This window comes from Drosophila nasuta, chromosome 2R (assembly GCF_023558535.2).
Source record: "Drosophila nasuta strain 15112-1781.00 chromosome 2R, ASM2355853v1, whole genome shotgun sequence".
Taxonomy (NCBI): Eukaryota; Metazoa; Arthropoda; class Insecta; order Diptera; family Drosophilidae; genus Drosophila; species Drosophila nasuta.
In genome coordinates, this window is record NC_083456.1 from 28241405 (window position 1) to 28266181 (window position 24777).

Sequence of the window (24777 nt, forward strand, 5' to 3'; positions counted from 1 at the left end):
TTCAAACGACGCGGCTTTTTACACGCGTCTTAAAATATACTAATATACCATATGCAGTATAGCCAATTAAATGGGTTTCGGTACTTTTGAATGTATATTTATTTATTTAAACGATATTCTAAAAATAAAAGGGATGAATTCTTTTAATATAAATATTTATTTATTGAACAGTAATTATTATATTTATAAATCGATATATAAAATAATTTAAAAAAATTCGATACAATGCTGTTGCTATCGATATTTCTATACCGCTACACGTGCAGCAAAAGTTGTTTTGATTTGGAATGGATGTTTTCAATAATCGTCCCGGTTTCTGTCCGACTTGTGGCTCAATTCTGCCGCCTTTACAAGTTAAAGGCAATGTGCTGTGCCACAACTGCAAACAGGAGTTTCAGCCAGATGGTAAGACATAGTTAATAACTGCTAATTACATATGTATATAAACATATTTCAAACATTGTCTTGCAGTTTACAGTGGGGAGAAATCCGAATACACCATACATTTTAATACCTACGATCCTAGTAAGTTGACGAAGAAAGGAAAACGTGAGGACGAAGAAGAGGAAGCTGATGGTCCAATTGTGGAACGCAAATGTCCCAAGTGCGGCAATGATAAGATGTCCTATGCCACATTACAGCTGCGCTCGGCAGATGAAGGACAAACTGTGTTCTTCACTTGCCTCAAATGCAAGTAAGTATACGCAATGTTATCAATTAAAATTATGATAAACTATATTGATATTTTGTTTATTTTACAGATTCAAGGAGTCGGAGAATTCCTAAATGCATTCTAGCTATTAGTTAACTACATGTGTAAATAATACATAGACTTACAATTAATTGAAATAACTATGACCGACGGCCTGCAAATAAAATATATAAAAGTAAACAGATTTATTTGTGTTTATGAAAGAAATTGGATCTTACCTCAGTAGCCTTAAGTCGATTCTTGGGATTATAGACGACTAGATTTGAGACTAGATCGATTTCAACAGCATGCGTGCAACTGGGAAACAAATTATCCCAATGTATACCAACCGAATTGGGGAATCTATAATATTAAACCAGTTTAATGATAACTCTAAGATTAGAACATTGGCTTACCTTATTTTACTGTAGTCCGGTAAAGATGTAAGCTCTGGCCATTCATTTAAACGAGGACTTCCCAGCGTGCGTATTATAATGGCCAATTGCTCGATATCCGTAGTGCCCGCAAAGAGCGGCACACCACGCAGCATTTCGGCCACGACATTCCCACATGCCCACAGATCGACTGCAGGTCCGTATTTCTGACTGCCCCAAAGAATTTCGGGTGCACGATACCAACGCGTGGAAACCTGTGGAGAGTACAAACGCGCCTCCTCTTCAGGAAAATGCAGACGGGCCAAACCAAAGTCAGCAATTTTGAGGATATCCTTTTCACTTATAAGCAAATTGGCAGGCTTAATATCTCTGTGCATAATGCCAGCCTCATGCAGATACGCCATTCCCTTAAACATCATCAGCGAATACTTGCGCACCTGCTGTCGACTCAGCGGGTTCAATTCATTCTTGAGACGGCCGTACAAAGTGTCCGGCATGTATTCCAGCACCAGCGAGAGACCCGTAAGATCGGGATATATTTCTATGATGTTTAAGATCTGTAATAAAGAACCAATGATAGATAAATGGAATTATAATACAAAAGTATGATTTAAGACTTACATATTCCGAGTTGCAGAGTTGCAAAGTCTTAATCTCACGCAGCGTATTCAATGAAATGTTGCCAAATTTGTTCTTTAAGGCCACCTTTTTGATGGCCACCTCGACATTGCGCTGCAAATCGATGGCCTTGAACACACAACCGTGGACTCCTTCGCCAATTTTATCCAGCATTTTATAACGACTCGGCGCGTAATCCTCCATGTTGTATGTTAGTAACACTAATAATTTGATAATTGGGTGCAGTCCCAGTTGATTATTATTTTTTCCATTCGCCATGTAGTCCATGGCAACGGTCACAACACGCAACGGAGCGAACGAAGGAAGCAAAACAAAATGTCCTTAACCTCCACCACCTGTGGATTTGTTTTTCTGTTTTGTTTACGCTTCTTTTGTTGTTTGTCCAAGTAACAACGTGCTGTTGTTGACAATGCGAAAGCACGTAACAAAGCGCAAGCTGTCAAAATGCCGAAGCATGCGCAGCTTGCGTGTCCTTTTTTAAGTGTCGACTGCCAACTGTCAAATTGTCAGGATACACAATTTTTCGGACCTTCGCAACTTACAGAACAACGTCGCAGCAGCTCCACAAAAAAATTGAAATAAAATCCAGCAAATATGTGTTTATACAGCAAATAAATTGTGCCAGGGAGTTAAATATTGCTGGTAGGTTGTACATACGCATATTAAGTATACGACATTAAGTATACCACAAGAGTTACAGCACTTGCCAAGTGTTGGGTGTGTGTGTGAGAGCAGAAAAGTCAAAAAGTTATCTACTAATAGAGATTTAATATTAAAATATAATACAATTAGTAATAAACATAAAATAATTGTCAATTTAAAGTGCATTACAAAATGTGAAGCAATGTCTTTTGCTGCATTTATATTCATCATCTACAATCTTTCCATATATATAGTCTATATATATGTATGCTTGTGTGTGTCTACATGGAATTTTTTAGTGACATGCAGCAGAGAGACACGCATGCCTAGCACCTTGAACCAATTTTAAATTGATGTTATTACTGTGCCTGACTTTGAAAAAAGAAATTGCGCGCTGAAGGCTAGCATGCATAATAAATATATATATATGTATATGTGGTTATATTATAGCTCGCTATATTGTGATTATCCTTATCGATTTACAGTTCGCGCACATCGAGCATGTCCCACCCACAATTGCTGCTTCGTCTGCTGCTCTGCCTTGGCCTCAGCTGCGTGCTGATTGAGGCGCGCACTGCCAAACGCTCGGATGTCTATATAGCGGGCTTCTTTCCCTATGGCGATGGCGTGGAGAATTCCTATACAGGGCGCGGCGTTATGCCGAGTGTTAAGCTGGCGCTAGGACATGTCAACGAGCATCCGCAGATCCTGACGAACTATCGCTTGCACATGTGGTGGAATGATACGCAAGTAAGCTGAAGTCTCTTTATCTCTCTCTTAAGCAATAGTAATTATAGTTTTATTCTTTTGCTAACCCTTAGTGCAACGCTGCTGTCGGTGTCAAATCCTTCTTCGACATGATGCACTCGGGTCCTAACAAGGTAATGCTCTTTGGTGCTGCTTGCACTCACGTCACCGATCCCATTGCCAAGGCCAGCAAGCATTGGCATCTGACACAGCTCAGTTATGCGGACACACATCCCATGTTCACCAAAGATGCGTTTCCCAACTTCTTTCGCGTGGTGCCCTCGGAGAATGCCTTCAATGCGCCACGTCTCGCGCTGCTCAGGGAGTTCAACTGGACTCGGGTGGGAACTGTGTATCAGAATGAACCACGTTATTCGCTGCCACACAATCATATGGTGGCCGATCTGGACTCCATGGAACTAGAGGTGGTGGAGACTCAGAGTTTTGTCAATGATGTGGCGGAGAGTCTTAAAAAGCTGCGTGAGAAGGATGTGCGCATTATTCTAGGCAACTTCAATGAGCATTTCGCACGCAAAGTATTCTGCGAAGCTTACAAGTAAGTGACAAACAATAGCTTTAAAGGTTTTCTCTTTAATTTAAAATCACTTTCATCTTTTTTACAGATTGGAGATGTATGGCCGCGCCTTTCAGTGGCTGATCATGGCCACCTATTCGACGGATTGGTGGAATGTCACGCTGGACAGCGAGTGTACAGTAGAGGAGATTGCCATTGCCTTGGAAGGTGCCATCTTGGTGGATCTATTGCCGCTCTCCACTAGCGGCGACATCACAGTTGCTGGCATTGTAAGTTGCATCATATTCATATTTAGTTTCTCTTCTAATTATTTTATTTTCCCCTGTAGACTGCCGATGAGTATCTGGTGGAGTACGATAGGCTACGCGGTCTCGAATATTCGCGCTTCCATGGTTATACCTATGACGGTATCTGGGCAGCTGCTTTGGCCATTCAATATGTGGCCGAGAAACGCGAAGATTTGCTCACGCATTTCGATTATCGTGTCAAGGATTGGGAGAACATCTTCCTCGAAGCACTGCGCAATACTTCCTTCGAAGGAGTCACGGTAATTTTGAATTTAATATACTTCCTTAACTTTTATTCGGATTTCTACTTTTTATTGTAAATTAATTTGTATTCAATTGAGTTTTGTTCTTTCAACTTAAATTGTATTTGATTCTTTAGTTGCATTGAATTATTTTTAAAATTACAATTAATTAATGTATTACAATTTTTACTTTCAAGGGTCCCGTACGCTTCTATAACAATGAACGCAAAGCTAACATATTGATTACCCAGTTTCAACTGGGACAAATGGAAAAGATTGGAGAATATCATTCACAGCAGGCGCACTTAGACATGACGTTGGGCAAACCAGTGCGATGGGTGGGAAAAACACCGCCAAAGGATCGTACTTTGATTTACATCGAACACAGCCAGGTTAATCCCACCATCTACATTGTGTCAGCCAGCGCCTCAGTCATTGGCGTGATCATTGCCACCGTTTTTCTGGCCTTCAACATTAAGTATCGCAATCAACGGTGAGAAAGGCTTTGCTTTCATCTGTGGTCTTCTGATAATTCTGTATTTTTTTTGCAGCTATATAAAAATGTCGAGTCCGCATTTGAATAATCTCATCATTATTGGTTGCATGCTGACCTATCTGAGCATCATATTCCTGGGTCTGGACACGACATTAAGTAGTGTTGCCGCCTTTCCGTTCATTTGCACTGCACGCGCTTGGATTTTGATGGCTGGCTTTAGTTTGGCCTTTGGCGCCATGTTCTCGAAGACGTGGCGTGTGCACTCGATCTTCACAGATCTGAAGCTCAACAAGAAGGTGATCAAGGACTATCAGCTATTCATGGTTGTGGGCGTGCTGTTGGCCATAGATATAGCTATTATTACCACCTGGCAGATCGCTGATCCTTTTTATCGTGAGACAAAGCAGCTTGAGCCAAAGGTAGCACGATCTTCTTATAAATATATGTATGCTTAATTAATTGTTTATTATTCTTACAGCACCATGAGAACATTGATGATGTGCTTGTGATACCCGAGAATGAATACTGCCAATCGGAGCATATGACGATATTTGTTAGCATTATCTACGCCTACAAGGGCTTGTTGTTGGTAAGTAGAATGAAACTTAAAGATTTTCAGATTAGAAATTGGATTTGAAGTATATAAAAATTGGACCCAAAAGAATGTCAGTTGATTTAAAAGAAGTATCTTGAAAAGGTATCAAATTATTATTTTCAATTTGTATTTTTAACGATTTCTATATTTTAACGAAACGAATATTTGAATGAATAGTTGAATTTGAATTTTTTGACTTCTTTCTTCCTTTTCTTTTTTATTTTTAACTTTTAATAAAAATTGTAAGGCTTGAAATTTGAATTGAACAATACCTTCTTTGTAAACTTTGTTTTTAGATTTAAACCAAATGCAATGAAAACAGAATGAGTGTGTTCTTCAATAAAAAATAATCAATGATCTTTTTCTTGTTCTTGCAGGTTTTCGGCGCCTTCTTGGCCTGGGAAACGCGACATGTCTCCATACCAGCCCTGAATGATTCCAAGCATATTGGTTTCTCAGTTTACAATGTGTTCATCACGTGCATCGCCGGCGCCGCCATATCGCTGGTGCTATCGGATCGCAAGGATTTAGTTTTTGTCTTACTCTCGTTTTTTATCATTTTTTGTACGACAGCCACTTTGTGTTTGGTGTTCGTACCGAAAGTAAGACTGGTAGTAAGGAAGTTTTGTAGTTTTTGTAGCTGTTATACTATACATCTAGTGTACATATTATGTATATATACATCTATTTATATATAGAGACTTGCTATATATATTCGTGCATACTTCATACACACATATGTACATTTTTGTAATATGAATGTTGTTCATAGCGAATGTTTGTTTGATCGTCTCTCGATCAGTCTTTCATTTTGCGAAACTTACTCAATTCAAATTGGAGAACTTTTGAATGTGCTACATATAACACTACATACGAACTATATCTAAACTATACTCTACTACATGCTATTTGAATACTATATTCTATCTATCCAACTATATAACATATACTGCTATATGTATATAGTATATAGTACTGTAGTTTGTCCTATATCAACTCCTAGAGTTGCTTCAACCTAGCTGTGAAACTATTTGGATTTTCACTGTGACTAATCTGATGAATTTCCATAACCTTTCAGCTTGTGGAGCTCAAGCGTAATCCGCAAGGTGTTGTGGACAAACGAGTGCGTGCCACATTGCGTCCCATGTCCAAGAACAGACGCGACTCCTCCGTCTGTGAACTGGAGCAGCGTCTGCGTGATGTGAAGAACACGAACTGTCGCTTCCGCAAGGCTCTGATGGAGAAGGAGAACGAATTGCAGGCGCTGATACGTAAGTTGGGACCCGAGGCACGCAAGTGGATCGATGGTGTCACCTGCTCGGGTGGTGGAACCACCGATCTGGAGCCCATATTGAGCGAGGATATAGCGAGGTTATCGGCGCCGCCAGTGCGTCGTGAGATGCCAAGCACTACAGGTGAGTCGTCATGGGTTTTGACATCCAACAGTTTCATGCATTGCTTGCAATCTATTTGCACTTAGAAGTTACCGAGCTGACCTCCGTGGATAGCATCACGTCCACGCATGTGGAAATGGACAACTCCTTTGTCTCCGTGCAGTGCACAACGCTGGCGCCATCGTTGCCACCGTAAGTAGACCGAAAGTAGATTATGGATATAAATAGTATCTTCTAGATATACAGAAAATATCTTAAACAAAGAATGTTATTTCATCCTCAAGGCCTGATGGCTATGCTATTCTTAAATTTCTCGCATATCCTTAGGCTCAATTTATATAATTTTTCTATAGTTTATATTTATTATGTGCTGCTGACATAATTATTTGTTCTGTTTCTGATTTTGTTTAGGTTGCTCAGTTAGGTATTTATTTGCAGAGTAAGGATATGCAGACTATCTAACAGATACATATGTAGAGTACCGCACAGATACATACATATATCGAGCATCTTATTGATCTGCAAGAATCTTAAGGATATGCAGATCTTATAGATGTACGAGGGTGGGCAGATAAAAAGTCGGCCTAACAAAGAAAAAATATTTTTTTCAAAATTCGTAAATATTTTATTCGATTAGTGTTTTCTATCAGCTGATTACTGTGAAAATTTCATGCGGTTTTATCAACACTGGTAATTTTGGAGGGACTTTTAGCGCATTCACTTTTGAATTGTCGTCAACATGAATAGAATCGAATATCGTGCTGTCATAAGATTTCTGTTTTTTAAAAGAGAAATCCAACGACGATATTAAAAAGGAGTTAGACAAAGTTTATAAGGATTCAGCTCCATCGTTGTCAACAATAAAATATTGGACTGCTGAATTCAGACGCGGGCGGACAAGCATTTTTGACGATGATCGCCCGGGACGTCCCAGAGAGGTGATAACATCAGAAATTGTGGAAATTTAAAAAAAAACGTATTTTCTTTGTAAGGCCGACTTTTTGTCCGCCTACCCTCGTACAGAGTACCTTAAAGATTTTCCGCATTATTTCAAAATACGCAAAGTATATACAGAGTAATACAGAGTATCTTATAGATGTCTACTACAAAGTTTCTTATAAGAACAACAGTAAAAATACACAAAATTGTATAGAAATTCCTCAAGATGAAATACTAAATTTATGCACGACTGTCTTCACAATCAATATCCATCCCACTCTATCTGGGTTTCTTTCCACAGTAAAAAGAAGAAGCAATCAATTGTGGAGCATCATGCGCCTGCCATGATGCAGCCCATACAGCAGCAGTTGCAGCAACATCTGCAGCAGCAGCAGCAAATGCAACAGCAGCAGCAACAGCAGCAACAACATCAGCAGCAGCAACAACAACAACAACAGCAGCAACAGCAACAACAACAGCAACATCAACACCATCGGCATTTAGAGAAACGCAATTCGGTCTCGGCACAAACCGATGCCAACATTGGCAGCATCACAAGCAGCGCTGGCAAACGGACTTCGAATGATTGTGCCGCGATGCGGGAGCGTCGGCAATCGAATACATCCCGGCACTATGAGAGCGGCAGTCAGACACCGACAGCGAAGCCCAAGTACAGCAGCACACATCGAAACTCCTCCACAAACATTTCCACATCGCAGTCGGAGCTGAGCAACGTTTGTCCGCACAGCAAACCCGGCACGCCAGGTGTCATTAAAAGTGAGTTCAATCACGAGTTGCTAGCTTACTTTATACTAATGAATGTTTCCTTAGCTCCCACTGCCTCGGATCATCGACGCACAAGCATGGGATCGGCGCTCAAGTCCAACTTTGTGGTGTCGCAGAGCGATCTGTGGGATACGCACACACTGTCGCATGCCAAGCAGCATTCACGCCAATCGCAACGCACGTATGCGAGTCCACAACGCTGCTCGGAGCATCATGGTCATGTGATGGCCTACGAGCAGAGCACAACGTCACCCATACAGCGTTCGGTGTCTGAGAAGAATCGCAACAAGCATCGACCCAAGCCACAGAAGGGCACCATTTGCCAGAGCGAAACGGACAGCGAACGGGAGCGAGAGCCAACTCCAACCAGTGTCCAGCCGTGTTCACAGCCACGTAAATTCAATCGCAATTCCAACATTCAGCATGCGGCACATCATCACAGCTCACCGAATGTGGCGCCCGACAAGCAGCGTAAGCATCGCAATAAGACGGAGCATTCGATCTATGGCGCCAGCTCGGAGACGGAACTGATTGAAGGCGAGACGGCAATTTTGCCCATATTCCGTAAACTGCTGACGGAGAAGAGTCCCAACTATCGTGGTCGCAGTGCGGTTGGCCAGAGTTGTCCGAATATATCCATCAAATGCGATATCGTTGAATACTTGTAAGGCGCAAAGCATGAAACACACACACGAATAATACATAATATTGCAGGCAATCCGAAGGCATTCGAATCGAGTCGATCCGATTCGATTCGAATGCTGTTTTTAGCCATTTAGGTCAATTTGTAGCATAATCTCCACACAGAATGCATAAGTGCATTGTCTACTACTAAATGTGAAGCGGATTACACGAGTTCGTAAGATGCTAGCACACCAAATATTTGAGATACCTAGTTGAGAAATAAAACAGAATTATAATAAGTAAATTTGCAAGTGTGTTTTACTTACTTAAATTGGGGAAAATTTCATATCAATAATTATGATTCTCTTTAACGATAATTACAATTTTAGATTAGGTAATACAAATATTAAAAACAAATTAAATTAGAAACGATCAGTATTGAGTTGTCATATAAGAACATAAAGTTAATCATAATTTTCGTAATCAAATCTTAAATTGTAGAATTAATATCGTTTAAGAAAATCATTATTATATAATGTAACTTATAGTTAAAAGATTGCGTCTGTAGATTTGTTTCACAAGTAACATTTATTAAATCACTTCAACACATTTGTATTTTTTTTGTTTTAAGTTCAATGAAGGAAGTACAAGGTTTTCAGTTGTAGTTAAGTACAATACGTCATGATTTTCATTTTTGCTTGTTTTAGTTTCATTTGTTTTTCTAGCTCTTTCTTCATTTTGTCTATATAAACATAGAATAGAATTTTTTTTCATCAATATTTTCAATTTGTCACCTTCTGTATCACAGTTACATGGTTATTACAAACGTGAGTGTTTTTTGTATGTGTGTTTTGTGTGTGTGTGTTTTGAACGCGTTTACAACTAGGATAGACAACACATTTAGTACATCAACGTACATTATATATAGAAGTGTATGAGTGTGTGTGTAACTACCATATATGGTAAGTACATATATGTATGTCTGTATATAGTGTATACAATCTATAATGCCGGCGCCAACATTGTTTGCCCGAGATTTAACAGCTAATAAAAATTCAGAGTATAAATAGTTTTGATTACAATTAAGTACATACGATAATACATAATACATTAATGCTTCACTAAAAACTCTATCAACTAATAATACCGACATCATGCAGTCGTACAGATTTTCTGTTTTCTTTTTCTTTTTTTGTTTGTATGTTTTTTATTTGTTTTTATTGGACGTACCCAGTACTCTCCGCTAATTGCTTCAGTTTACAATTTGTGAGCCCAAAAATTTTGTGGCTCGGGGCGTCAAAACGTTACAATAACTACCATAAGTAAAAAAGCGCATTGCAACTGTTTGAAGTCTTTTTGAAATAGCACACTAAAAAGAGTCATTCAATTTGCTCAAGCTTAATACATTTTGATCGATTTCTCTGTCTCTCTCTCGTTATACCTCCCCTCCCACCCTCCTATTATTATGCCTTAACATACATATCTCTAACTAATCTCTCAATATTAGCAAAGTATAAAATGAGCAAACTTCTTGTCCTTGTCGCCTCTTTGAGCTTTTTGGGCTTAATGCTAACAAAGTAGTTGGTGCACCATGTATATGTGCTAAGTACTATATATAAGTATATATAAATGTATGCTGGGGATCGCTTTACAGCTTTGCCCTGTATATATAAAAAATGCAAATTGTCGCAGCTCCATTGATGATGGCATCATCGCAACAAGATAGACAGACGGCTCCAATTGATATACTTACTATATATGTATATATATATATATAATCCTAGTGCACAGTTTGGAATGAGTGCTCAAAGTCGACGGGCAGCGCAGGCAAAGTGTGTCCACTTTCTGTGCCCGATATTGTTTTGATTTGGCTATTCGAATTGAGGGATTCCAGTTCATGTGTCTCCGAATTTGCCATCTCAACAATAGCTGAACTCGTGGGCGTTAGCAGCTGTTCACTAGCAATAATTTGGCTGGGTTTTCTACACAGAAAAAACACAAATTAGTTGTACATTTATATAGTAAAGTGAGTTTACTCACCTTTCGTAGAACTTGTTGGCCTTTGCAGTGCGACGTTTGCGCAATTTCGGCCAACCAAGCTGCATGAAACCGTACTGCGGTCCAGCGACTTTGAGCATGCTCATCAAAAAGAATGTGGCATACAGCCAACTGGTGACCATGACCACAACGAGGAAGACACCAATCTGTATATAGGGTAGTATATTTGATGCCATCATAATGCCACCGGCAAAGCCCGTGGTTGCTGCCGCCATCACCGTCGGTCCAATGATGCGAGACAGCACAAATTGTGTAGCTGCCACACGCTCCTTGGATGGCGCCAGGCGATAGTGTATGCCATAATGTAGGCTAAAGTCCACAGCCAGTCCGATGGCCGTTGAGACGGCAATGCTCTCCAATATATTCAATTGCCAACCGAGTAAAATTAGCACAGCCACAGTGTTGAATATGGTTAGGGAAACGGTAATGACAGCATATATGGAGATGATCAGATTGAGTGTGAAGCACAATAGCACCACAAGTGATGCGGCCATGGCCAAAATGATGGCAACTATTGTGTCATTGGAGAGCGTATCCTGAACACTAAAGAACATTATAGATTCATAGTCACTGATGAACCAACCGCCGCGTAATTCCTGCGGCGCAGTGCTGAGCTGCTGTTGAAACCAGCTCTCGACGCTCTCGTAAAACACTTTCATATTGCTATAGATGGTACTATAGCTTATGTTAGAATCGAACTCAATGATTAGCGCCTTAACGAGCAGTTGCATTGATGTCGACTCCATGCTTAGACTTTCGTTGCTGCTGCTCTCCAAATAGCCAAGATCGGTTCGACTGGGTGCAGCAGCAAACTTGGGACCCGCTTTGCTTTGCTGATAAAAACTCGTGTCCCATAGATTGGATATGCATTGAGGTAAACACAGCTCAAATATATGTGGTTCGTAGGGAAATTCGGCATCGCAGCAGGGCGTTAAGTTCGTGTGTTTTGAGTCCATGTCGTCAATGCATCTAAGCGAAGAAGAAAGCAGTTTAAATAGTGTCTTTAAAACATTAATCATTGAAATTACCTGCGCTCCATAAAACGTATAAAATTCTCGATAAAACAGTTGGGCAACAAGAAGGCAAAAGTCGCTTGATAAAACGGCTGCTGTCGCACGTTTTGGCAAAAGTTACGCAGCCAAATCTGTGACTCTTTGCTAGATATATTAAAATTATTGTCATAGTGTAGGTTGCCATGTGAATTGGGATTCGTATAGTCGCCATCGTCCATCGCCTCCACGCCCCAAACGAAACGCATGCTCATATTGAAATTCTCCACTGCTTGCAGGGTCTTTTCAAACCAAAACAGATGACGCAGCTTCGAATAGATCTCAAAGGGATGATGTGAGACAAACAGCTGAAAATGTGGTTTCTCCGGCAGCTGCAGTCCCGGATACCAAAACACAATTATTGCACTGCCTGTGCCCAGTATTGCAAAGATGATTAGCCATAAGAATGCATAGTTCATAATGCTGTGTGTGATGCGCTCCTCGAACAGTTCACAAAATCGATTAATTGACTTCTTGCAAGCGTTGATTAGCTTCTGTAACAGATGCTGCTGGCAGGACATGCGACTAGCAAACAGACGCTCCATAATTGAAACCGATGCCGGCAGCCAGGTAATCATCAGCAAATAGTTCGTCACCACAACAGTGCCAGCAAAAATGCTAAGAAAATAGGCATTATTAGTGACACACTAAATAAAGACAATCGAAGGCTTACCCAAAACATTTGATGGCTATGATTGAGCTGCTATATGAAGCAAAGAAAGCACCCGCTGTTGTCACCGAGGTAACAAACATCGAGGCAGCCGCATGTCGCATCGTCAGCGCCATAAGATTCTCCAATGTTTCCGTGTGCTCATTATGCTCCAAAGGTGTGGGTAGCGTTGACTGTGTGTTCAATGTGCTGCTCTTACTGAAACGTTCGGCCAGCACACATTGCCAGATCTTTAGGAACAAGAAGACATCATCGGCACCAATGCCAATGATCACCACAACGGCCAACAGATTCATATATGGAAAGAAGCTGAACTCAAAGACCAATGTGTAGACAAAGTAAGCCAATCCCAGCGAAAAACAAATGGCTAAGCACGACATCACGGTGATAAACGCAGATCCAGTGTACAACCAGACGCAGGCGAGAACAAAAAGACCGCCAAGGGAAACCAGCCAAACATCCGTGAGCAGCAGTTCGCTAAAAAGTTCGTTCTCCAAGCCCAAATCCATGCCAATGACTTCGACGAGTTCGTTGCTCAGATCACTAGAAATATAAACATAGTAGTTACGATTAATACAAATAAATCTGAGATATTAGCACATTATAAATTTAAAATAAATTTTGTTACAAAAACTTTCAATTCAACATGGCTGATGAAAGACCTTCCTTAACACGCAGCGAACGCTTGGCCGCTGTCGATGTCAATGATCTGCTGCCCAAATGCATTGTGAAGCGCACTGTCACCAAAAAGGACTTTGTGGATCACATGCATGATGGCATCAGTCACAAGCCAAAGAAGATATTTCGTTACCAAACCGATCCAGCGCTAATCTCTGGCCACTGTGCCAACAATCTCAAGGTGAATAACATTGAGATCAAGACACGCACCTGGCCATATGCCATGGATTGGCGCGAGGATTATCGTCAGTTCTTGAGGCGGACTAAGTGGTGCAACGAAGAGATTTACAAACTCTTTTTTTGAGTGTCCTCCAGTGCGCTACGATCAAGTTGAAGCTTACTTGAAGGACTTGCGTAAAACTATTTATTGGTCGGATTATTCACCTGATGAATACGTTTCGCTGATTAGTCAGAAAACTATTAAACCTAGCGACTCTGCTGACAGCAAAACGCAATCGAAGGATATTCAAACGACTTATGGAAATTATTACAATCGTCTGCAAGAATTGGGCGATAATTTTTACAAAAAAGAAACCAATTCCCAAGGATATGTCGTTGGACGAATTTCGTGAGAATATGCGCAAGCTGTTTCGCAAATATGATTTGAGCACATACTTTGAGGAAGTGTGTGTGCCAGCTCTAGTTACTGCCAAGGATGGCAAGATGCCTGCAGGACCCATTGATCGTTATACATTGCGTAGATATTAGAAACTTACACGTGTTCCCATTCGTGAAATAGCGGCAGGATGCTATTAGATCGTGCAATTGGCACAAAAATCATGGCGTACTTCAAATAAACATTTGTGTCCTGCAAAGCAGTAAAGTACATTAGTAAAGCAAATTGTTAAAACTGCTTTCAGCTACTTACATTGGGTTTAATGAAGCCGTAGTCGCTGAGAAAGTTCAGCACACTGAACACAATATCCGCATGTCGCGTACATTCCTCAGGTGCATAGCAACGATTTAAGGTATTGCAGTTCATGTCAATCTTCAGATCGTGATAATACTCATAGCAATTGATGAGCAGCGTTTGCAGCAGGGCAACATCCTCTGTGTTCAGATCGAAACACGAACTCTTATTGGCCAACAAAGTGGCATAATTGGGCAACGACCAAGGCCGACAACAGTTGGATGCCAATACTTCTTCTTCTTCCCTTCTTCTTTCACAGAATGCCTGATAGCTTTTCACCGAACTAATTTGCTCCTGTAACTGACACATGGCCAGCATGCCATTCAAATCGAACAACGAATCGGTGGCATTGGGTCCAATGCGTTGCACCACAAAATGAGCATAACGTTTGTGCGGCGAAGAATCACAGAAAAAGCCCTCAATCGATTCCTTCGCCGCCTTGGCCTCCGGCCAACCCAAATCGTTGGGAAGCGTTGCCTGCTTCAGCATGCGCCATCTGCTGCTCTTGCTCTGCATACGCTCACGATGCTCATCCTCATCGACAAACGTTGTGTTGTGTCCATATTCAATGGTCGATGCACCATTGTTGCTACTGTTGCTGTCGTTGGTGATCTCGTAGTCACGTATTTGTCCATCCAGCCATTTGTTCTCACTTGGAGTCGGTCGCTTGGTGGCCTTCAGTCGCTTGTTGAGCACCATCATTTTGTTGGCCATATCATCGTGTTGATTCTTCTTATTGCCTTTGTTGTGCTCCTTGCGTTGCTTATTGTTTTTGCGCCGCTGCTGTTTTTTGTGCCGCTTGTGGCTAGGATGTTGCTCATGCTGAAGCAGCCGCAGCTTCTGCAGCAGATCCGATGGATTGGAGAATAAGGCGCCATTGCCATCACATTCCTGTATCAGATTATGCCAAGAGGTCAAACGTTTGCCTATCGCAGTGCCGCGCGATTCGAAGCCCTGTGGTGCGTGTGTGTAGATAGTATGAGCATGCGTAGAAATGATTTATTGTGCTGGGGACACTCTACTTACCAAGGTGGGGTCACTGAAGTCGGGCAGGTCGTTCAATATCAGTGCCACAATAATGCAGGCCACACAATAGACGGCTATGGAAATAACCACCAGATACGGTCGACGTGCCAACACATGATAATACCAATTCATCTTCTCCGAGTCGAAGCACAACATGCCGAGGCAATTGCAACACTCGTCGTCCTTCGTTCTTCGTCTTCGTTCGATTCGCAATTTCAATGCATTCAATTTGATTTCATATTTTTTTTTTTTTTGGTTCAGTGCACCAACAAAATTGGAGTCACAGCATTTCTTCACATAATAACCTTGATGGCTCTTATATGCATGTGTGTGTGTGTGTGTAATACGATGGCGGATGTCCTTTGTTGAGCACGCAGAGGGGGCGGGGGCAGTGCTATTGTTGTTGTTTATGTTATAGATACTGCTGTCTGGACCTCTTGCCTTTATGAGTTTTTTCTAATTTATTTTTCTGTCTTCTCTTAGCTCATCTGTGGTTCTCGTATACAAAATTCTCTTGATGGGAGGTCGTCAAATGAATTAACATTGTTTGTTTAAATAAACACACGCGAAATAAACCACACGCTGAGAAACAAAACTTCGAAATGAATAAAAAATTGTTAAACATCGATTTTCTATGGCAAACATCGATGTTTTTTGCAGCCAAAATAATATGTTAATTGAATATTATGAATTTTATTCATTATTTGTTTTTTATTATCTTCTAAAACGAGCTTTCTGTTGTATTGAACACCTGTGTCACGGTGTGACCACTAGCAAAAATTTTATGACAACCGTTTTAACGTCGATTTGATATACCAAAGTGTGGTTTTGCCTTGATATCGATAGATACCTAGGACAATGTCTTATCGATATCTGTTTTATATTCTGCCAGGGCTACAGTTGCAATCAGCTGATGGATATAGTCATCGCCTATTGAAACAGCTGGCTTCGCTTTTATTATTTTTTCAAACAAAACAATTTTCTGAAAGATATAAATACAATTCCTTTCGAAAATGCGGCGTCGCGTGGGTTTGGGTGCCATACAGCAACAAAAGTTAGCTGCTGAGAAATACAAGGATAAGGGTGCTGATCTGCAGGAATCACAATTGGAACAAATGACCAAACAAATGGAAGTTTTTCGCAATAAATTGGAAGAGTTTGCTATGAAACACAAGGAAGACATTCGTAAAAATTCGCAATTCCGTAAGCAGTTCCAGGAGATGTGTGCGGCCATTGGCGTGGATCCCTTGGCTACTGGCAAAGGTTTTTGGAGTGTGCTCGGCATGGGAGATTTCTATTATGAGCTCAGTGTGCAGGTTGTTGAAGTCTGTTTGGCAGCCAATCACAAAACTGGCGGTCTTATGGAACTGGATGAACTCCGTCGGCGTTTAATCGCTGCGCGCGGTCAAAGTGCTGTGCATCAGGAGATTACCAAGGAGGACATACTGATGGCCGCCAAGAAACTGAGTATCTTTGGCAACGGGTGAGCTAGCCATTTCAATTAAGTTGGACTTAATGTTTATATTCGTATGCAGGTTTGTTATACATAAGCTGGGGAAAGGCAAATACATGGTGCAATCAATCCCAGGCGAGCTGAGCATGGAGGAAACTAACATACTCAGCGCTGCATCCAATACAGAATTAGGCTGCGTTACGCAAACTCAGCTCATGAAGGATTTGGGGTAAGCCTAATTTGCTTTAAACTGCGAATGTCAATAACTTTCGTATTCCTTGCAGCTGGACTGATTATCGCGCCAAGCAGGCCTTGGACAAGGTTTTGGGCGAGGGACTCTGCTGGATTGATAAGCAATCAGATGAGCCCAGCTACTGGTTCCCCAGTTTGTTTCCCGGTCGCAATGCACAGCTTACTGCCACATAGTTGAAATTAAATCATATTTATTTAACTACTATAAAATATAAGTTTTTATGTTCACTATTTCAATATGCCAATGCCATCGCCAGCGGCGCCACTTTTGAGTAGCTCATTTTCGGCCTTCAGATCACAGTTTTCCTTGCGCACATTTTCGAACTCCGCCTCGAATCTGTTTGTCAAATCATGCAGCAGATATCTGTAGTGTGATTTAAGTTTTTTATTGGCCTGCATGTAATCCTCAAGCTGAGGATCGTAGTTCTTTTTGCTATGTAACGAAAAGTTAATATGTAACTTCTATGTAAAAGTAACATGTGGCTTACCTCGTTAAGTGATGTTCTTTCTGAGCGTATTGTTCCATTTCCGTAACACGCTTGTTGCAGGACTCGACATGCGCTGCAAGTTTCTCATTTTGCTTTAGAGTCTCTTCATACTTGAGACTAATGCGATTGTAGCGCGCTTCGATAGACTCCATCATGGACTTGTTCTCGGCAATTTGATGGTTAAGCTGCAGTTGAGTTAATGTTTAGACAATGGCTAGTAAATTGGGGAATCAACAAACCTTTTCGCGCAGTGATTGTATCATTTTATCCTTCTTCGATAGCTTCGAGCGCAGCTGATCGACTTCGTTATCCACACGCTTGGCGGCTTCGTCCATAACGTTGCCAATATTGGTGGCCAGCTGAGTAGCTTCCTCCTTGTAGGTTTCGGCTAACCTTTCCGCCTCAATCTTCTCACGCTCGGTAGCCTCGTTAATACTGAGAGCTTCTTGCACCTTGCGCATGGCCGTCTCTTCGCGTTTTGTGCTCTTCTCCAGCAAGGATTGAGTATATTTCAATGCTCTGTCTAGTTCCTTTAGCTGCTTTTGCATTGTTGCGATCTTGGCTTGGCTTTCTTCGCGATTCTCGTTGTCTTGACGTCGCTTAGTGAGCTCGGTTTGCAGTGTTTCAATCCTTTCGCCATCTCGTACTTTATGCTGATGCAACGCCTTGATGACACTAGCCTGTGTGCGTATGTCTTCCTGCTGTAAAGTCAACTTTTGCTCCAGCATTTTAATTGACTTGTCGTACATCTAAAAGTTAAATATGAAGACTTTAATCACATTTATATTGATTACTTTACTCACTTGCTGTTGATTGCCTTTGGACAATTGCTGACGATAATTTTGCAGTTCAGTCTCCAAGTTCTTGATGGTGCGCTGTGAGCATTCATTGATCTGGTTGAGGCAATGTCGATCCTTTTTTGAGTGCATCAATCTGTGCCTTGGCCTGGACCAGCGCATCGTTGGATAAACGGAGCTGCTGCTGCAGCTCTTCCATGTCCGAGGCGTAAGGCATTCTGGTGTATTTGCCCAGTTGAGTGCTCAGATTACGATTCTCATCCAGTATGGAAGAGATATGTGCTCGAAGTCCACTTTGCTCCTCGCGAAAGTTCCTCAAATCTTCGTTGGTTTGTCGCACAAGTCGCTCCACACAGTCGGCCACCTGCTCGGCACAACTGCAGTAAAATAATTTAATTATTTATTACAGTCGAGAATGGTTGAGATACAATACGCACTTGGAGAACACATAATTATCAGCCTCCTGTGTCATAATTGTAATACGAGTTAATTTTTCGAAATGTTATATAGCATATTATTGAATTGGTTTGTATATATTTGTTTTTTATGCTGTCTGCTGTCAGTCTGTTTTTTTGACAGCTCAGTACACACAACAATTAATGCCGGCTGTGTTGTGACACCATGTTGTCCTGGTTGTCCTGGCAACGTGTTCCTTTGTGGTCAGGTGTTTGCTATTATTTTATTCCGCTTGCAGTTGTCCATTTGTGATGCCGCTGTTCAACAAGAAATTCGAATCGAAACCGATTCCAGCGCGTGTAAATCGCTGTAATATTGGTTTTCCGGTTGTTAGCGAAGATATTGATGATTTCCGCAAGATATCCCTTAATCTGGGCAATAAAAACTGCGTTTCGCCGATGGCATTTGGATGCATTCGGTGCGCAAAGGCGACGTCGATGATATGCTGCGTTTGAATAAAAAGTTTCGGGCATTAGAGGAGGAGAATAACATGTGTAATCTTAAGATTGAGGTGATGCTGGATTTGCTGGCCGAACATGCCACAGAACTGAATGAACTGAAGCCGAAGGAGAAGTGTAAGTAGCACTTAGTAATATATTAAAATACAAAAACTAAAAGTTGTTTACTTTTTGCAGAATTCGCAAACAAAACGAGAGAATTCGAATAAATAAAATCTATGTATCATATGCCAAGTTTTATTGGGATTATTGTGGGGCATTCTTTTATTTTATCGCCACAATATGTGTAGATATAAAGCACCCTAATCAGTTTATATTGCTGTTTGGAAGTTATCAAGTGGCAAAGAGCTCTAAACAACAGTGCAACTACCTTGGCTGGCCATCGACGGATCGGTTTGGCTTTGTTGACTAGCCCATTGGGAATTAATTTGGATTTGTTCGCTTCGCGTTGTGCGTTGGAATGAATGTGGGTTGGGTGAGGGGGAGCTGGAGGGGAAGGGGGAGTGAGTGCCGCGTGCTAGCTTTGGTCAAATTGTAAGCATTTGGGTTGTCGCCATTGGCAGCAATCTATAGACGCCATCAACACAACGACAGCAACAGCGACACACTATGAGCTCTGCCGCTGTTCTGGCTCCCTGCTATTTATTATATGTGAGTGTAGTGCGGGGTTTTTTGTGATAAGCTGCAGTTGCTGGCGATAACACCACCGTGCATAAGGCAGCCAAAATAAATATCGAGGGTGGCCGCGAACCCGGCACAACCACATTTAAATAAAGCTACCAAGCTCTCGAATTCTCTCTCTCTCACTCTGAACTGTGAGAGGGTGAAATATATTTCGGGTCGATCGGAGTCTAATCTTTGACTATGTGTGCGTTGTGTGTACATAGTCGCAGTTGGTTGTTCATATCTGCTGACTATATCGACTACTGTATATTTACGCATTTATATTGATATGCGATAAGCGTAACTGCTTATAAAATACACTTATTTAGTTGTTTCCCAGCCACGAAGTGGCAACAGCAACAGCCACAGCCGGCTGTAAGCAGCAGCAACATCGTCAACGACGCCGCCGAGGCACCTCCGAGGGGTAACACTTGTTCGATTCGTGTATTACAGTAGTTTGTTGATAGCCACCCGGCCGAGCGGACGTACAATAAACACGATCGAGCGATCTAATACAAAACAAACTCAACACACAAAACAATACAATATACAATAGAGTATTCAATAAAAAAGGGACCTACTTTAATAATAGCAACAGCTAAAAATAATAATAACAAAAAGAAGAAAAAAAAGAATTGAATTTGCATTCGCTATAATTTCATGCTATTCGGATGCGGTTTCGAATGCGCAAACAAATAAACTGCAACGTTTCAGCCTTATGTGTGGATGTTGGCATTAGGTAACCAAAGTCGTCTATATCAGCACAAAAGTGTCAATCAAAAAAACAGAAAAAACAGAAATACTGACCATATCAGCAAAGTGATTATAAAAAAAAAACGCAAAACTAAGCAACTGTCGCTCATTGAAGTCCATCGTGTGTCCATTGTGGTGACTGCGCGTAATTTTCGAAAAATGAAAAAAAAAAATAGTAAAGAAAAAAAGTGTTGCTCGGCATAAACAAATTGTCAATCATGCACATAGTAAATATATATGTGTATTTTGAATGAAATGACGAGCGTCGGCTACCTAATAAATGATAGCAAATAAATCAATTGAGTGAATGCCAATCAAATGGGGGCAACATTGATAAATCAAGCCCAAAAATTGATCATGTGGAGAGCAGCTAAATAAACAGACCACAAACCCCCGACAATCTGTTGTTGTTGTTGCTGTTGTTGTTGCTATCATCGATGATCATTGTATTTTTATGCGAGTTTCGTGCAGCGCAACGTTCCAGATACAACAAGCTCAACAAAAATAAAAAAAAAAAAACTTAAACATACACATGTTGAATATCTAAATTATCAAAAAATGCAAATGCGAAACAGCGGCAACGTCAACGACAATGGCAACAACGAGACACCTAACAAAAAAAAAAAAAAAAGGTGAAAATTAATTGCTAAATGTCAAAATTAGCATCGGGTAATTCGCCTCTTTTATTGCGCATGATATAGTTTTGAAAATATCTGAAAATGTGTGCTCTACGACGGAATGCCAGTTAATGTTTTCGTGGGTGTTGTGTAAAAAATAAAACTCTTAATTTCCACAATCTTCAGTCAACCTACGATTTTTTTTTCGTTTTTGATAAATGGGCATTATCGTATCGATGATTTATTGTTCAGTTTGCTCCATATAAATGGGGTCTCTCTTTGCTATTTAATAATAATGAAAAGCAAAATGCCATAATTTATGTGTGAGCCAAGGATTTATATATACCCAAAGTGCTATTACACCTATGTACATACGTGTGTATCTGAAAGTGAACCCATACAACTGTATCTAAGTGTGTGCGCTCTTCTATTTGTATGTGGATCACCCAGCTTTAAATGGCCAAGTAAATAAACAAAAGAAAATTGTACACTCAGCTAGCTAGCCAGGCAGCGCCCCAATAAAATGTGTGAAAAATGTGTGCGAAGCGGTGAAAAATGCAATGGATAAATCAATAAATAAATAACAACCTGAGCAGCGAACGTCGATCGGCGTCGAGCACTAAAAGTTTGCTATAAAATTAAATTCAAATCGATCATTTCGTGAATGGGCAAAACGGGGCGATAATTCGAATATACTATAAAATGTTACCCACTATAAACTCGGTTCTATTCTGAATTCCACATTCTCTCTATCATAATGAATTCTACGTATTGTATTTTGCTGCCAATTTCTGAAATTTAATGCGAAAGTGAAATTCATTTTTATTTGCAGAATTTAGCTAATTGAAAAACTATATTTCAAGAATTGAAATGAGCGTGGAAAATGTGCACAAACTATTAAATAAATAATTGATAACAATCACTCGCAATCATCATGAAGCAGCTGTGGCAGCCACTTTTAGTGACCATCTGGTTGTTGTTAATTGGCATTTTGAAACCAACAGAAGCATTTGCTCATTTTATTGACACCGCAGGTGAGTGAAATTTCAAAACAAAAACAATTAACTTAAATTCCCACACTTTGCCAAGTTTTTTTTTTCGCTTGGAAATACGAAACTTAAAGTATAGTAAAAAATCAATCAATGCGATGTTTCCTAGTTTATCTATTTGTTGTTTTTCTCTTTTTTTTTGGCAACGCAATTTGATAAGATATTTCACCTTACTTTCGTTGAATGTTTTTGATTTTTGAAATATTGTTTTCATTGATTGAAATTTGAATAGAGAACACGGAGCTGATACAACAACGTGCCGGCTTCGATGTCAAGCTGCAGTGCAACCTCACGGGTTTGGTGGATGAGCGCAAGCTGGCCGAGATCAAGATACAATGGTTCTTCAAGGTGGGAATTCAATTCATTTCTAACTAGTTTTCTTAATTTTTGAAAGTAATTTATATACTTTTTTCTCCAACAGCAATGCAGTGACAACAATTGCTATCAGCTGGAATCTGCTGATGATTGGACAGCTCTGCCTTGTGAGTCGAGTCTTTGTCGATCCGAACTTTGGCTACGCAATGTAACTGAGCGTTATTCGGGCCTCTACAAGTGCAGCATTAATCCGCATGTCTTGGATGCCACCCAAGCAGTGGATGTGCAACTTGTTCGCACCTATCAGCTGGATGTTAAAAGTAAGTGATTCCTTTAATATGTGTTCTGAATATCGGTGATATATTGTAGATACAATATTGAAGATACAGCCTCGGTGATATGTTGTAGATACAATATTGTAGATATCGGTGATATATTGTAGATACAATATTGTTGATACAATATATCACCGATATTCAGAACATATATATTTTATTAGATAAGAGATTGTTCCGCAATTTATGACGTCAAGAATATAACTTGCTTCTTAAAGAAATCGCTTAAAAATTGAATCGAATTCCTTAGAAACTATAAATTTACCTTCAAGTACGGGTTAATGAAAATGTAAATTAAAAGCAATATAATTAGGCATCATCATCAGTGCTTATTTAAATTCAAAAAAGGCATAACAAGTGTAGTATATTATCGATATTAACTTGTTCTAATTGCCTTAAAAATGTTATTAAATAAATCAAGAATCAGTTGAAAGCAATTAAATCAAACATGCTTTTTGTGAGAATATAAATTTTGGTTTGACAGACTTCTGCTTAACTGTAAATATTAGGAATAGTAATGAAGTATCTTAGACAACACTACATTCATATTTGCTATTTATATTTTAAGTAATTTTAAAGTTCTTTCTCTTTAAATTTGTCAAAAAAAGTAAGAAAAGTTTACCTAGGTTTCTGTGAAAGAAGTATGTGAGACAACGATACTTCTTTATTTGCAATTTACATTTTAAATAGTATTTAAAGCCTTTACCTAAAAAAACAGTGAAAATCGATCTCTAAAGAGTCTAAGATAATTATACAATTTGAATACTTTTTTAAAATATAGACCCCAACTCCTATTTTTAGATATTTAAAGAATACCAATCGATTGATAAGCTAAATAAATCTCATCTAAGATTCTTTGCTCCTTTCAGACAGTTCCTTGGCTGCACCAGAATTCCTGGACGCCTATCCCAGCAACAAGACAGCCACCAAGGACAGTCGTGTGGTCTTTCAGTGCCGCGTGCACAGCGAAGAGCACCCCACAATCAAATGGTTTCGCAGACGCTTTCCTGGACAACCAGCAGCAGTTGAAACACCTCAACCCGCCTTGGGCACCTCCAACTTTAGCACACACATTGTGCGCTATGGAGGCAGAACCTATGAGTTACTCGCCACACCTCCCGAGAAGCTCGTCAATCCACAGATTTATCTCAGCAAGCTGATAATAAACAGTGTGCAATTGAGGGATACGGGATTCTATGCCTGTGTGGCCATTAGCTACCGGGGACACAAGATACGTGAGGCATTTCTGGAGGTGGTGCCACCTGAAGAAGAAGTGGACTACTGGGCAGATTATGGCAGCAGTGATGAGCTAGTGCAAGAAGATGCCAGCGATCCACGGGATTTCCTGCTGCTCTTTCTCATGCCCGTGGGATTGGCGATGTTGCCACTGAGTGTTTGGGGTGGTTATATGATCTATAAACGTTGCACGAGGCGCAACGAATGCGAACGCATGGAGCAGCAGTATTCGGATGAGGAGCTGGACACGGAACGTTATGTTCTAGGTGGAAGTTGACCTAGTTGCTTAAAAAGATTTTTTTTGGGGACCAAAGACTGTACTTAACTTTAAGTTTTAAGTTTAGCAATAAATTTACCGCATACCGAGAAATTTTGTTGTGATTCCTAGCAACATATTCGTTTAGTTCAAAATTTCGTTACGTATGAAATTCAAAATTAGTTACGATCTTTCATTTCCGGCCCAGCGTTCCTCAATATAGCCACAAAAACAAGCAAAAAAACA

At 40.4% G+C, this 24777-nt stretch overlaps 8 protein-coding genes and 1 pseudogene across 12 annotated transcripts; 6 read left to right on the forward strand and 3 right to left on the reverse strand.

Annotated features, from left to right (window-relative positions):
• Window positions 1-250: 250 nt before the first annotated feature.
• On the forward strand, window positions 251-890 carry LOC132785628 (DNA-directed RNA polymerase I subunit RPA12). Its single transcript, XM_060791814.1, has 3 exons — window positions 251-405; window positions 472-694; window positions 762-890. The coding sequence occupies exons 1-3, from the start codon at window positions 288-290 to the stop codon at window positions 784-786; spliced, it is 366 nt and encodes a 121-aa protein (XP_060647797.1). The 5' UTR covers window positions 251-287; the 3' UTR covers window positions 787-890.
• On the reverse strand, window positions 891-2296 carry LOC132785627 (cyclin-dependent kinase 20). The gene is made up of 3 exons (XM_060791813.1): window positions 1708-2296; window positions 1108-1643; window positions 891-1054 (listed from the first exon to the last, which is right to left on the reverse strand). Exons 1-3 carry the CDS (start codon window positions 1990-1992, stop codon window positions 898-900), a joined length of 978 nt encoding a protein of 325 aa, XP_060647796.1. The 5' UTR covers window positions 1993-2296; the 3' UTR covers window positions 891-897.
• On the forward strand, window positions 2244-9310 carry LOC132785626 (gamma-aminobutyric acid type B receptor subunit 2). 4 transcript variants are annotated; one of them, XM_060791809.1, is made up of 13 exons: window positions 2244-2367; window positions 2853-3117; window positions 3189-3670; window positions 3738-3918; window positions 3978-4196; window positions 4376-4671; window positions 4730-5093; window positions 5153-5263; window positions 5647-5883; window positions 6348-6684; window positions 6750-6855; window positions 7904-8379; window positions 8434-9310. In XM_060791809.1, exons 2-13 carry the CDS (start codon window positions 2869-2871, stop codon window positions 9054-9056), a joined length of 3681 nt encoding a protein of 1226 aa, XP_060647792.1. In that variant the 5' UTR covers window positions 2244-2367; window positions 2853-2868; the 3' UTR covers window positions 9057-9310. The 4 variants fall into 4 exon arrangements, with proteins under 4 accessions (XP_060647792.1, XP_060647793.1, XP_060647794.1 ...); XM_060791810.1 differs by having other exon boundaries at window positions 6753-6855; XM_060791811.1 differs by having other exon boundaries at window positions 5647-5871.
• A 640-nt stretch (window positions 9311-9950) lies between these two features.
• Window positions 9951-16181, reverse strand: LOC132787534 (protein dispatched). The gene is made up of 7 exons (XM_060794638.1): window positions 15404-16181; window positions 14336-15331; window positions 14184-14275; window positions 12793-13332; window positions 12099-12737; window positions 11053-12039; window positions 9951-10994 (listed from the first exon to the last, which is right to left on the reverse strand). The coding sequence occupies exons 1-7, from the start codon at window positions 15557-15559 to the stop codon at window positions 10793-10795; spliced, it is 3612 nt and encodes a 1203-aa protein (XP_060650621.1). The 5' UTR covers window positions 15560-16181; the 3' UTR covers window positions 9951-10792.
• LOC132787541 (uncharacterized) lies at window positions 13347-14317 on the forward strand (annotated as a pseudogene).
• A 131-nt stretch (window positions 16182-16312) lies between the features above and the next one.
• LOC132787540 (vacuolar-sorting protein SNF8) lies at window positions 16313-17312 on the forward strand. Its single transcript, XM_060794644.1, has 3 exons — window positions 16313-16886; window positions 16939-17085; window positions 17141-17312. Exons 1-3 carry the CDS (start codon window positions 16417-16419, stop codon window positions 17280-17282), a joined length of 759 nt encoding a protein of 252 aa, XP_060650627.1. The 5' UTR covers window positions 16313-16416; the 3' UTR covers window positions 17283-17312.
• Window positions 17283-18967, reverse strand: LOC132787539 (uncharacterized). The gene is made up of 5 exons (XM_060794643.1): window positions 18831-18967; window positions 18400-18770; window positions 17836-18345; window positions 17597-17781; window positions 17283-17541 (listed from the first exon to the last, which is right to left on the reverse strand). Exons 2-5 carry the CDS (start codon window positions 18553-18555, stop codon window positions 17337-17339), a joined length of 1056 nt encoding a protein of 351 aa, XP_060650626.1. The 5' UTR covers window positions 18556-18770; window positions 18831-18967; the 3' UTR covers window positions 17283-17336.
• A 133-nt stretch (window positions 18968-19100) lies between these two features.
• Window positions 19101-19565, forward strand: LOC132787542 (protein chibby homolog 1). The gene is given in 3 exon segments (XM_060794646.1): window positions 19101-19230; window positions 19233-19424; window positions 19485-19565. Coding segments are annotated over 3 exon segments (324 nt in total). The 3' UTR covers window positions 19487-19565.
• A 736-nt stretch (window positions 19566-20301) lies between these two features.
• Window positions 20302-24749, forward strand: LOC132787537 (cell adhesion molecule-related/down-regulated by oncogenes). 2 transcript variants are annotated; one of them, XM_060794642.1, is made up of 5 exons: window positions 20302-20394; window positions 22173-22374; window positions 22622-22737; window positions 22811-23024; window positions 23909-24749. In XM_060794642.1, exons 2-5 carry the CDS (start codon window positions 22275-22277, stop codon window positions 24550-24552), a joined length of 1074 nt encoding a protein of 357 aa, XP_060650625.1. In that variant the 5' UTR covers window positions 20302-20394; window positions 22173-22274; the 3' UTR covers window positions 24553-24749. The 2 variants fall into 2 exon arrangements, with proteins under 2 accessions (XP_060650625.1, XP_060650624.1); XM_060794641.1 differs by lacking the exon at window positions 20302-20394 and adding an exon at window positions 20428-20709.
• The last annotated feature ends 28 nt before the right edge of the window (window positions 24750-24777 follow it).

Excerpts from the sequence above, each read along its gene's own strand:
- LOC132785628 (XM_060791814.1), top strand. The coding sequence starts at position 288 with ATGGATGTTTTCAATAATCGTCCCGGTTTCTGTCCGACTTGTGGCTCA. Across the intron at positions 406-471 it reads ACAGGAGTTTCAGCCAGATG|TTTACAGTGGGGAGAAATCC; the intron begins GTAAGACATAGT and ends ATTGTCTTGCAG. Across the intron at positions 695-761 it reads TTCACTTGCCTCAAATGCAA|ATTCAAGGAGTCGGAGAATT; the intron begins GTAAGTATACGC and ends TTTATTTTACAG.
- LOC132785627 (XM_060791813.1), bottom strand. The coding sequence starts at position 1,992 with ATGGACTACATGGCGAATGGAAAAAATAATAATCAACTGGGACTGCAC. Across the intron at positions 1,644-1,707 it reads AACTCTGCAACTCGGAATAT|ATCTTAAACATCATAGAAAT; the intron begins GTAAGTCTTAAA and ends TCTTTATTACAG. Across the intron at positions 1,055-1,107 it reads CCGGACTACAGTAAAATAAG|ATTCCCCAATTCGGTTGGTA; the intron begins GTAAGCCAATGT and ends TTAATATTATAG.
- LOC132785626 (XM_060791809.1), top strand. The coding sequence starts at position 2,869 with ATGTCCCACCCACAATTGCTGCTTCGTCTGCTGCTCTGCCTTGGCCTC. Across the intron at positions 5,094-5,152 it reads CAAAGCAGCTTGAGCCAAAG|CACCATGAGAACATTGATGA; the intron begins GTAGCACGATCT and ends TTATTCTTACAG. Across the intron at positions 8,380-8,433 it reads CACGCCAGGTGTCATTAAAA|CTCCCACTGCCTCGGATCAT; the intron begins GTGAGTTCAATC and ends ATGTTTCCTTAG.
- LOC132787534 (XM_060794638.1), bottom strand. The coding sequence starts at position 15,559 with ATGTTGTGCTTCGACTCGGAGAAGATGAATTGGTATTATCATGTGTTG. Across the intron at positions 14,276-14,335 it reads ACGGCTTCATTAAACCCAAT|GACACAAATGTTTATTTGAA; the intron begins GTAAGTAGCTGA and ends ACTGCTTTGCAG. Across the intron at positions 12,738-12,792 it reads ATAGCCATCAAATGTTTTGG|CATTTTTGCTGGCACTGTTG; the intron begins GTAAGCCTTCGA and ends CTATTTTCTTAG.
- LOC132787540 (XM_060794644.1), top strand. The coding sequence starts at position 16,417 with ATGCGGCGTCGCGTGGGTTTGGGTGCCATACAGCAACAAAAGTTAGCT. Across the intron at positions 16,887-16,938 it reads CTGAGTATCTTTGGCAACGG|GTTTGTTATACATAAGCTGG; the intron begins GTGAGCTAGCCA and ends ATTCGTATGCAG. Across the intron at positions 17,086-17,140 it reads CAGCTCATGAAGGATTTGGG|CTGGACTGATTATCGCGCCA; the intron begins GTAAGCCTAATT and ends TATTCCTTGCAG.
- LOC132787539 (XM_060794643.1), bottom strand. The coding sequence starts at position 18,555 with ATGCGCTGGTCCAGGCCAAGGCACAGATTGATGCACTCAAAAAAGGAT. Across the intron at positions 17,782-17,835 it reads TACAATCACTGCGCGAAAAG|CTTAACCATCAAATTGCCGA; the intron begins GTTTGTTGATTC and ends ACTCAACTGCAG. Across the intron at positions 17,542-17,596 it reads AAAGAACATCACTTAACGAG|CAAAAAGAACTACGATCCTC; the intron begins GTAAGCCACATG and ends TTCGTTACATAG.
- LOC132787537 (XM_060794642.1), top strand. The coding sequence starts at position 22,275 with ATGAAGCAGCTGTGGCAGCCACTTTTAGTGACCATCTGGTTGTTGTTA. Across the intron at positions 22,375-22,621 it reads TCATTTTATTGACACCGCAG|AGAACACGGAGCTGATACAA; the intron begins GTGAGTGAAATT and ends AAATTTGAATAG. Across the intron at positions 22,738-22,810 it reads AGATACAATGGTTCTTCAAG|CAATGCAGTGACAACAATTG; the intron begins GTGGGAATTCAA and ends TTTCTCCAACAG.